Genomic DNA, 12,080 nt, shown 5'->3' on the forward strand with positions numbered 1-12,080 from the left:
GTTCCCACAGCACCTGGTGATTTCTACAGATTTCCCCCACAATATGTAATGCTTAGCATCCTGCACGTTGTGAAGTGGTTCTATGTTCATCTGCTGAGAAATAACTAATGAAACTGAAAAACATAGTACAAAGGGAGTGCCACCTACCTCCTCATCCACTCAGGCTTCAAAGCGCACATCCTTTATTCCAATGCTTATTGGGAAAGCAATGTATATGTGGGTATCCCTTGTACAATGTAGTCCTTGCTCACTACGTGACCTCAGAAAACCTAAAGTATAGCTCACACAAGGTGTCTCTCTGGTTTTCAAGACAATGGACCCCCTCACACTCAGAAACCCAGTCTCAGGACCTTTCTACCTTTCCATGATGGAATGTACCACATCTCACATTAGCTATTCACTGCTGTTGAAATAAAAAAAGGCCAACCTATCATCAGTTTTTGTTTAATGTAGCTTTATCATTCTGAGGCGGCAGGAATATTTGGTTATAATGCAGACATTCAGAGAGTTGCCTTCGTGGTAATCTATCAGAAATGTCCTTGTGCAATTGTTCTTCAACAGCCTGTGCAGATTCTTCTGACAACTGTCACTCACCATTGGAGCGAGCACATATTTCTTTTCCACACTCTCCTGTAGCTTGGAGAGTGTTGCTTGCATTGTAGTAAGTGCTACTTCCTGGGGTCGGCTCTGTGAGGAAAGGTGCTGAAGGGCTGAATGGCCTACTCCTGCACCTATTGTCTATTGTCTATTGTCTATTGCCTGACCCACTGAGTTACTCGAGCACCTTGTGCCCTTTTGGGATATGAATCATGTACAGGTAAATGAGATCAGTTTAACTTGACATGTCCGGCATAAACATGGTGAGCTGAAGGTCCCGTTCCTGTGCTGTACTGCTCTCTGTTCTATATTTCAATGCTACACACACTTCCTGACCTTCATCCCTATTCTCTTTATTGTTACAGGGATTAAAAATAAATTATTTCAAACCTTTTGTGATCTCAGAAACTGATTTTGGCAAGATTGGATTACTGCTCAGGAACATCACTGCATATTAATTGGAGCTCCTAACAAAACAGAGATTACACTTCATTGTTTGTGAATCGAAACACAGAAATATAGAGTAGAAATGGGACTATCATTTAAAAAAAATTCAAATGTTCATTATGCTCCATTTCAGATGAGAATATCTTTGTCAGTCTATATGGAGCTGCAGTGGATATAAATGTAAGGTTGGATAAAAGCTCAGTAATGATAGAGAAAACATACGTATCATTGGCCAACCAGAGAACTGTGTCCATTTGCAACAGAAGCAATATAATTGTACACTTCCAGTGGAAAGCGTTTGCAAGCCAAGAGGAGGAGGAGCAACAGAAAATTAGGTAAGGACAAATATTTCAAAAGGAAAATATTGAACATGTGATTCTGAAATAAAACTAGAAAGTGTATAAAAAAAGTTGTGCTGCAACTTCTGCATGTTGCTGATCGTACTCTTGACCAAAGATACTAGAGGAGCAAGATGAACCACTCCTTCGAAATCGCCTATACTGAAGTGTAGTACGCAAAGGAGCGGAACGTCTGCCATTTTAGTAGGTAAAACCCGCCGTTCGCCATGCCTCTCCCAGTGTAATCAGTGTTTTGGGAGAACAGTATGGGTGATGATACCATAAAAATGCTGAATATACCTCATCTAACAATTCACAGATTTTTGTTATTTTTCTTTTAAAATGTTTCTGCAAGTTTCTGCCTACTAAAATGGCGCCATGACATACTACGGTTTTTAGGGTTGAGTAATCTATCTTGCTCTGCTCTATTATCTTTGCTCTTGACAGAAGATCTCAAGTGAGCTTATGGAATCAGTTTTGTATATCAACATTTTGATCCATGTTCTCTGCCCTTGTTTAATTAGCAACTCCAGGGACACGCCTAGTGTACATCTTCTGCTCAGGATTGCACAGGATTACCTTATCGTAACTACTTAGTTTTTCTTTCCATCATCTTCCTTTCCAGCCTTCTTCCTAGAATTTTACTATTTAAAATAGATTGTTGCTTTTGCTTGTTACTTTTCAATTACTTCCTGTTCCTGGTTTATTTCCTGCCCTTTCTGCATTATTCAACAGTTTTAGTTTATTTTATGTGGGGCTCTGTGTGAAGTAATAAGAGTATCCGACTCCAATGTAAAATTTATATCTACTAGACGACTCGTTTGGTTCCCGTTGTGACAGCGATTGATGGAAAAAAAAAGACACACAATTTTAATATTATTGAGTGGTCAAACTTTAACTTGAAGAAAATTTGAACATTTACCTCTGGAGGCATCATTCAACGAAGCACGTGTTCAATGACAACAATGAACACGGAAGTATTTGATCAAATTGGCGATGTTTATTTTATGGAGTATGTGTCCGAAATACAGCCAAAACATGATAGCGCAACAATATGAATGAATAAATACGTTTATTGGCCAAGTATGTACTTGGAAGGTGGCCACTGAGTCTGTGCCATTTCTCAGAGTAATCCCACCCATTTATTCACGCTGTAACCTATTCTCTCTTACCTGAGCACCAATTCCCCATTGATTCATCTACCAACCATCTATACTGAAGAAAACTTACAGCGGCCAATAAACCCCTAGCACATTGCTGGGTGTGGAAGGGAAGTGGAGGATCTGTTGAAACCCCATGAGGCCACAGCGAGAAAATGCAAACTCCACATAGTCAGCACCTGGTCAGTTCATATGTGGATCGCTGGGCTATGGTGGCAGCATTACTAATTGTTGAAGCACTGTGCCATATTATCTAATCAGGTTAATTATATTTGATGCGTGTGTTATCTCCACAGTCCCCTCTTTTAAATCATTGTCAATGATTCGTACAGCATACAAATGATGGTCTTACTTGTCCATGCTGACCAAGATCATCCTGGATTATTGGTGGAGGCAGATGCAATGGTGGTATTTAAGAGGCTTTCAGTGAAGCACATGCATATACAGGGAATGGAGGAGTATGAAACATATGCAGGCAAAGAAGATTAGTTTACTTTGGCTTCCTGTTCAGCATGGTTTATGAGTCACCAGGCCTGTTTCTGTGCGGTACTGTGCTACAGTGCATTCAGAAAATATTCAGACCCCTTCACATTTTCCACATCTTGTTACGTTACAGCCTTATTTTACAATGGATTAAATTCTTTTTTTTATCATCAATCTACACACAATACCCCAGAATGAAGAAGCAAAAACAGGTGTTTAGAAATTTTTGCAAAGTAATTAAAAAGATATAACTGAAATATCACACTTACATAAGTATTCAGACCCTTTGCTATGACATTCAAAATTGAGCTTAGGTTCATCCTGTTTCCATTGATTATCCTTGATGTTTCTACAATTTGATTGGAGTCCACCAGTGGTAAATTTAATTGATTGGACATGATTTGGAAAGGCACATACCTGTCTAAATAAGGTCCCACAGTTGAGCAAAAACCAAGCCATGAATACGAAGGAATTGTCCGTAGACCTCCGAGACAGGATTGTGCTGAGACACAGATCTGGGGAAGGGTACAAAACAATTTCGGCAGCATTGTAGGTCCCGGAGAGCACAGTGGCCTCCGTCATTCTTAAATGGAAGCACTTTGGAACCACCAGGACACTTCATAGAGCTGGCCGCCCGGCCAAACTGAGCAGTCGGGGGAGAAGAGCCTTGGCCAGGGACCAAGAACCCATGGTCACTCTGACAGAGAGTGTCCAGAGGTCCTCTGTGAAGATGGGAGAACCTTCCCGAAGGACAACTATATCTGCAGCACTCCACCAATTAGGCCATTATGGTAGAGTTGCCAGACGGAAACCACTCCTCAGTAAAAGGCACACTTGGAGTTTGCCAAATGGCACCGAAAGGACTCTCAGACAGGGCCGGATTAACATAAAAGCGAAAGTAGCATTTGCTACAGGCCCCACGCTTTCAAGGGCCCCACGCAAAATGCTTGAAATCGGCATCCCACTGAGGGACGCTGTGTTGCGCGTGCCGCTCCCCAACCGCCGCGGTTAGAATGCGTTGCCAACGGCGCGGTTAGAATGTGTTGGCGGGGGAGTTGCGGGAACCAATGGGAAGCCGGCGCGTCACCGCCCAACCGCCCAGTCTCCGGGCCTCTTACTCCACACACCTCCAGCCTCACCTAAACACCTCACTCCTCTGGACCTCTCTGCTCGAATATTGGCCATGTCTCCCCACACATTCGGGCCTGGGAACTTAATATTCAGGGTTATACATCCTATAGAAAGGACGGACAGGTGGGCAGAGGAGGTGGGGAAGTTCTGTTGGTGGTAAATTTCAATATGCAGGTATACTGGAAAAATCATGTTGGCTCTGGGCCCCAAGAAAGATTGTTTCTTCGAGAGCCTCCGAGATGGATTCTTAGAGCACCTTGTGCTGGAGCCTACCAGAGAAAGGGCAATTCTGGATTTAGTGTTGTCCAATGAACCAGATTTGATAAGAGAACTCGACGTAAAGGAGCCACTTGGAGGTAGTGTTCATAATATGATTAGTTTTAATCTGCAATTTGAGAGGGAGAAGGTTAAATCGGAAGTGTCAGTGTTGCAGTTGAACAAAGGGGACTATGAAGTGGATGCATTGATGATCATTTTCCAATGTTCAATAGATTCAGGATCAGTTCCTGTGGATTGGAGGATAGCTAATGTTATCCCACTTTTCAAGAAAGGAGCGAGAGAGAAAATGGGGAATTACAGGCCAGTTAGCCTGACATCGGTGGCGGGAAAGATGCTGGAGTCAATTATTGAAGAGGTAATAATGGTGCATTTGGATAGCAGTAAAAGGATAAGTCCAAGTCAGCATGGATTTATGAAGGGAAGTCGTGCTTGACTAATCTGGAATTTTTTGAGGATGTAACAAGTAAAATGGATGAAGGGGAGCCAGTGGATGTAGTGTATCTGGACTTTCAGAAAGCTTTTGATAAGGTCCCAAACAGGAGATTGGTGAGCACATTTAGAGCACATGGTATTGTGGCTAGAGTCTTGACATGGATAGAGAATTGATTGGCAGACAGGAAGCAAAGAGTAGGAGTAAACGGGTCATTTTCAGAATGGCAGGAAGTGGCGAGTGGAGTGCCACAAGGCTCGGTGTTGGGGCCGCAACTATTCACCATATATATTTATGATTTGGAGGAAGGAATTAGAAGTAACACTAGCAAGTTTGCAGATGACACAAAGCTGGATGGCAGTGTGAACTGTGAAAAGGATGTTAGGAGGTTGCAGGGTGACCTGGACAGGTTGAGCGAGTGGGCAGATGCATGGCAGATAAATGTGAGGTTATCCACTTTGGCAGCAAAAACAAGGAGGCAGATTATTATTTCAATAATGTCTGGTTAAGTAAGGGGGAAGTGCAGCGAGACCTGGGTGTCCTTGCACACCAGTCACTGAAAGGTGGCGTGCAGGTACAGCAGGCAGTGAAGAAAGCTAATGGCATGTTGGCCTTCATAATGAGAGGATTTCAGTATAGAAGTAAAGAGGTTCTTCTGCAGTTGTATAGGGCCCTGTCAAGTCAAGTCAATTTTGTTTGTATAGCACATTTAAAAACAACCCACGTTGACCAAAGTGCTGTACATCTGATTAGGTTCCAATGGGAAAAAAATGAAACATACAGTAGCACGCAAACAGTTCACAGCGCCTCCTCAATGAGCCTCAACGGTATTGTGCACAGTTTTGGTCTCCTAATTTGAGGAAGGACATCCTTGTAATTGAGGCAGTGCAGCATAGGTTCACGAGATTGATCCCTGGGATGGTGGGACTGTCATATGAGGAAAGATTGAAAAGACTAGGCTTGTATTCTCTGGAGTTTAGAAGGTTGAGAGGGGATCTTATAGAGACGTATAAAATAATAAAAGGAAAATGTTCCCAATGTTTGGGGAGTCCAGAACCAGGGGCCACAGTCTTAGAATAAAGGGGAGGCCATTTAGAACTGAGGCGAGAAGGAACTTTTTCACCCAGAGAGTTGTGAATTTGTGGAATTCTCTGCCACAGAGGACAGTGGAGGCCAAATCAGTGGATGGATTTAAGAGAGAGTTAGATACTCTAGGTACTAGTGGAATCAAGGGATATGGGGAGAATGCAGGCACAGGTTACTGATTGTGGATGATCACCCATGATCACAATGAATGGCGGTGCTGGCTCGAAGGGCCAAATGGCCTCCTCCTGCACCTATTTTCTATGTTTCTATGGCCCTCTCACTTCTCGTTCATCGGCTCTCTCTCAAATCCCCGGGCCACTTTCACCATCTCATCACCCCTCCCCCTCATCTCTCCCACTCCTCTGGCCCCCCTTCTCCCTACTCTTCCGGCGCTCTCTCCCCACTCCTCTGGAACTTGCTCCCCCGAATCCTCCACTGCTCACTCTTCCACATACCTCCCGCCTGATCTTTCCCTACCCCTCCGCCCCTCCCTCTCCTCGCTAGAGCCTTCTCCCTCTCTTCACTCCTGCGGCCTTCTCTCTCTCCCCACTACTCTGACTCTCTCCTTCTCCCCACTCCACTGGGCATCTCTCTCCCCAATCCACATTCCCTCTCGCCTCCCAGATTTTTCTCCCTCCAAATAGCTACTGTTCCAGTCCTCTCTTCCGCCAAGCTACCTTCCCCCTTTATTCCCAGTCTTCTATCCCACTCTCCTTCCTCTTCTCCATCCCACTCAACCCCCTGCGCATCTCCATTACACTCTCCCCGTTTTTTCCGAACCTCTTGTCCCCACACCCCCCTCCATGCCCCCCCCCCCCCTCCTCCGGCCTTTACTTTCCATTTCTATAGGCCTTTCCCTCTCCCACTTTCAGTCTTTTCTCGGCCCCTACCTGTCCGTACCTCTCTGTACTCTTCTGGCCCATACTCCCAAAATCCTGCAACTCCCTCTCACCCATCCCAAAAGCTCAGGTCCTCTTCTTCACTAATCCATAGCCTTCTCTCCTCACTTACCGGGCCCTGTCTCCTCCACTCATCTACCACCTCCTCTACCCACACCTTGCATGCCTCTCAGCATCCACTGCTCCAGCACTCCTTACCCCTACTCCGTCCCTCTCACCCCTATACCTCCAGTCCCGCCTCTATTCACTCCTCCGGCCCTACCTTTTCCACATTCCTCCGGCCCTCCATGTCTCTCCTTCTCTGGCACCCTCAGCTCTCACTCCTCCGGTCCTCTTCTCACAATCGTCCGTCATTCTCCCCACGGTGGCGCAGCGGTAGATTTGCTGCCTTACAGCGCTTGCAGCTCTGGAGACCCGGGTTCGATTCCAATCATGGATGCTGTCTGTACAGAGTTTGTACGTTCCGCCCGTGACCACATCGGTTTTCTCCGAGATCTTCGGTTTCCTCCCACACTCCAAAGACATACAGATTTGTAGGTTAATTGGCTTGGTGTATGTGTAAACTTGTCCCGAGTGTGTGCAGGGATCGTTGGTCAGTACGGATGGTGGGCCGAAGGGCCTGTTTTTGTGCTGTATCTCTAAACTAAACCCCTCCATCACACACTCTCTGAGAGTCCTGTATTAGGCCCGCGGACTGCTGTAGGCCCGAACAGTGTATGCTAACAGAGCTCATTAACGTTAACGAAGTTTAGGGAGCCGGGCCGAATGTGTTCAGGGAGCCGGGCCGAGTGTGTTCGGGGAGCCGGGCCGAGTGTGTTCGGGGAGCGGAGCTGAGTGTGTTCGGGGAGCGGAGCCGAGTGTGTTCGCCGAACGGAGGTAGCAACCCGCCTCCCAGCCCGGGCGGCCATCATTGGTGGAGCGGGAGCACGTGGCCGCTGGCTGGGTGAGGTCACGTGGGGCGCGGGCGGTAACGTCACCATGTCCCATGTTTAAGGCCCCTTTATAACATATGCTACTAGCTTAATCCGGCCCTGCTTTCAGACCATGAGAAACAAGATTCTCTGGTCCGAAGAAACCAAGATTGAACTCTTTGGCCTGAATGCCAAGTCTGGAGGAAACCAGATACCGCTCATCACCTGGCCAATACCATACCTACGGTGAAGCATGGTGGTGGCAGCATCGTGCTGTGGGGATGTTTTTCAGCGGCAGGAACTGGGAGACTAGTCAGGATCGAGGGAAAGATGAACGGAGCAAAGTACAGAGAGGATCCTTGATGAAAACTTGCTCCAGAGCGTTCTGGACCTCAGACTGGGGCGGAGGTTCACCTTCCAATAGGACAACGACCCTAAGCACACAGCCAAGACATCGTAGGAGTGACTTTGTGACAAGTCTGTGAATGTTCTTGAGTGGCCCAGCCAGAGCCCGATCGAACATCTCTGGAGGGACCTGAAAAGAGCTGTGCATCGACACTCCCCATCCAACCTGACAGAGCTTGAGAGGATCTGCAGAGAAGAATGGGAGAAATTACCCAAATACAGGTGTGGCAAGCTTGTAGTGTCATACCCAAGAAGACTTGAGGCTGTAATTACTGCCAAAGGTGCCTCAACAAAGTACTGAGTAAAGGGTCTGAATACTTATGCAAATGTGACATTTCAGTTATTTCTATTTAATTACTTTGCAAACAATTCTAAACACATGTTTTCGCTTTTTTATTATGGGGTATTGTGTGTAGATTGAGGATTAAAAAAATGAATTTAATCCATTTTTAAATAAGGCTGTAACGTAACAGTGTGGAAAAAGTGAAGGGGTCTGCATACTTTCTGAATGCACTATGTTCTATGTTTTATTGTTCTCATGTTTGCAGAGAGAGGGGCTGCAAGAAGGGGAAAGGAATTTCAGGAAGTAATGGAAATGCTGAAAGGGGAAGGGAGGGAAAGATATCTGCGGTAGTAGAATCATGCTATATGTGGTAGAAACTTTGGAGGAATTAGCTGAATAGGAAGTGGGACACCAAAGATAGACACAAAATGCTGAGTTACTCAGCAGTGCAAGCAGCATTTCTGGAGAATGGGAATAGGTGATGTTTCGGGTCGAGACCCTTCCTCAGACTGAGAGTCAGGGGAGAGGAAAACTAGAAGTATGAAAAGGTACAGGAGATCAGAGCCGGCACCGATGGCCAGAGAGCCCACAATGGTCCATTGATGGCTGTGGAGGAGGTGATAACGAGGTAATGCAAACAGTAAAATTAGCAGGATGACGAAGGTTGGAGAGGGACGGAGAGAGAGGGAATGCAAGGGTTACTTATAATTAGAGAAATCAGTATTCATACCGCTGGATTGTAAGCTGCCCAAGCAAAACATGAGGTGCTGTTCCTCTAATTTACATGAGGCCACACTCTGACAGTGGATGGGCAAGTGGGGGCCAAAAGGTGGACAGTGGAAACCCTAATCTTGTTGTGGTTGGGAGGAGAGCAGATGTGTAGAACATGCATTTTGAGATCCATTTCAACTATGCTGGAGGGAAAACCTTGGGAAAGGGAAAAAGAAGACATCTTAAAGGCTCTTCTGTGGAAAGTCTTGTCATCGGAACAGATATTGCCGAGTTGGAGAACCTGGGAGAATGACATGCTAATTGCAGGGTGGAAGGATGTGTATTAAAAACAAAAGGTTAATTGGCTTCTGTAAATTGTCCTTAGTGTATAGGATAGAACTAGTGTATGGGTGATGGTCAGTCAGCGTGGACTCAGTGGACTGAAGGGCCAGCTTCCATGTTGTATCTCTTAACTAAACTAATATTTTGGCTTGCGCAGCTTGCCAATCATTACAAGATGAGGCCCATAGTTTTTCACTTCAAGATCATCTTTCTGTGTCCTAATCTCTCATTTCTCCCTATGATATTTTTTTTCTGGTTACTTCATCTGCTTCATTCCACCCATGGATATTTTTCTCTAGCTTCCTTCTTTTCTGCCAGCCAGTTTGTTGGATTTTTGCCTGTATTCTTTAGTTCAGTACTTTTTTTCATATGCATGATGTTTGATGGTGAAAGGAATGGGACATCCATGGCCTTGGCCTGTCTCAACTAAAATTCACTGCCTGAAGGAAGACATGAGAATTTAAGTAGCAAATTTTCTGGGGCAGAGAATCATTGCAAGGTATTGACAAATATCACATAATTAAAAGGAAATGCATTAATTATTCTAAATTTATTCATTTTGAACTTTAATGGACAATTAATGTGCAAATGCAGAGGTTTCACAATCATGACCATGGGATGCCATTATTCTGAAATCAATTGAACAGTTCAAATTATGCACCAACAAATGGTAATTTATAAGGTGTCTTTTGCTTGTCAAAAGGTCCTACCTGATTTGCACATCAGTAAAGAGTTTCATATTTTGCTTCAATTACACTGTGATGTTGCAATCATTTAGCAAGAATACGTAATGGTGATATTTGTAATAAATACAGAAAATAGAAGGCTTGTTATTGCCAGAAGAGAAAATAGTTGGCAGGTGTAGAGTTCCACTCAGGTGAGTCAGCGTGTCCTTTTAATACATTGTGTATATTCAGCCACTCTTATTTTTATTATTGTCAGTTTATAAGAGAAGACATTTTATGGATGATGGATGTGATGTATGTGTAGAGCACTCAATCATGTCCTTGTTTGTGATTTGAGCTTTAGGATCTGCACCTTACCTAATCTGGATGTTTTTATCAGATTCTTTTCAGACTTGAAGAGTGAGGAAGAGGAAGAGACGGACATGTTTTTGCAGGAGTGCGCTGGAGATCCTGCACTACGTGAACGCATTTCCATCCTTTCCCGTACCTTTCTGAATCGTTGCCGAATGGTGCAGGATGACAAGATGCTGCTGTCTGATAATACCTTGTCCATTGAGCCATTGGTTAGTAGTAGGATTGGATTGCAAAGATAATCATGCATATGTGGGCAGTGTATGTAGTCATATTTGTTCTACACAGGAGATAGGCAAGGTCCTCACTGACTATTTCTCTTCTGTTTGACTGTTTAAAAAGACATGAAGACTAGGGAATTAATGGAGATATATTGAGGACATGGTTATTAGGGTCGAGGAGTGCTGGATTTCTTAAGGCGTATGAAGATAGCCAAATCTCCCGGGCCTGATCAGAGGACACTGTAGGAAGCTAGAAAAGAAATTGCAGGCAGCTGTCTGAGATATATAAATCTTTATTAGATACGGGTGAGGGGCAGGAGACTGGAAGATGGCTATGTTGTGCCTCCATTTTAGAAATGTCACAAGTAAAACTCTGGGAACTATGAACCAGTGGGCCTAACATCTGCTGTAGGTAAGTTACTAGAGAGGATTCTGAGGGGTAAGATATGTATTTAGATAGACGGGGATGATTAGAGATAGTCAGCATGGTTTTGTACATGCTAGATCTTTTACAAATTTGCTTGACTTTTTCCAAAGAAATAACCACAAAGGTGGTCCTGGGCCTCCTCCATTGTCATAGTGAGGCCCAGCGCAAATTGGAGGAACAACAGCTCATATTTCACTTGGGCAGTTTACACCCCAGCGGTATGAACATTGACTTCTCTAACTTCAGATAGTTCCTCTGTCCCTCTCGTTCCCCTCCCCTTCCCAGTTCTCCCACTAGTCTTCCTGTCTCCTACTACATCCTATCTTTGTCCCTCCCCCCCCCCCCGACATTAGTCTGAAGAAAGGTCTCAACCTGAAACGTCACCCATTCCTTCTCTCCAGAGATGCTGCCTGACCCGCTGAGTTACTCCAGCAATCACAAAGGTTGATGAGGGTAAAGCCCATATACGTTGTCAAAGGAAAGCTAGTGAATTGGATAGAGAATTGTCTTCATGGAAGGAAGTAGAGGGTGATGGTGGAAGGCTGTTTTTCAGACTGGAGCCTGTGACTAGTGAGGTACGTCACTGATTGGTGTTGGGCCATTGCTATTTGTGATTATTATTGATTTAGATGAGAATATACTAGACATGATTAGTAAGTTTGCTGATGGCAGTAAAGTCGGTATTATCATAGATAGGGAGGATAATTATCCAAAAATAGAGAGGGATCTAGATCAGCTGGGCAAGTGGGCTGAGGTATGCATGGTAAGAGTTTAATGTAGATAAGTGCAAGGTGTTGCATTTTGGAAAGTCAAACGACGGTAGTACATTCACAGTGAATGGCAAGGCCATGGGGAGTGTTGTAGAACTGAGGGATCTAGGAGTGCATGTACAT

General features: G+C 44.7%; 1 protein-coding gene across 1 annotated transcript in view; it reads left to right on the forward strand.

Moving 5' to 3' along the window:
* hydin (HYDIN axonemal central pair apparatus protein) overlaps positions 1–12,080 on the forward strand; it is a 382,743-nt gene that overhangs the window by 55,507 nt on the left and 315,156 nt on the right. Inside the window, exons 8-9 of the mRNA XM_078401540.1 lie at positions 1,178–1,379; positions 10,568–10,751. Coding sequence (XP_078257666.1) covers positions 1,178–1,379; positions 10,568–10,751 — 386 coding nt within the window. The remainder of the gene's footprint in view (positions 1–1,177; positions 1,380–10,567; positions 10,752–12,080) is intronic.

The sequence above is a fragment of the Rhinoraja longicauda genome, chromosome 6, assembly GCF_053455715.1.
Source record: "Rhinoraja longicauda isolate Sanriku21f chromosome 6, sRhiLon1.1, whole genome shotgun sequence".
In the NCBI taxonomy this organism is placed as follows: Eukaryota; Metazoa; Chordata; class Chondrichthyes; order Rajiformes; family Arhynchobatidae; genus Rhinoraja; species Rhinoraja longicauda.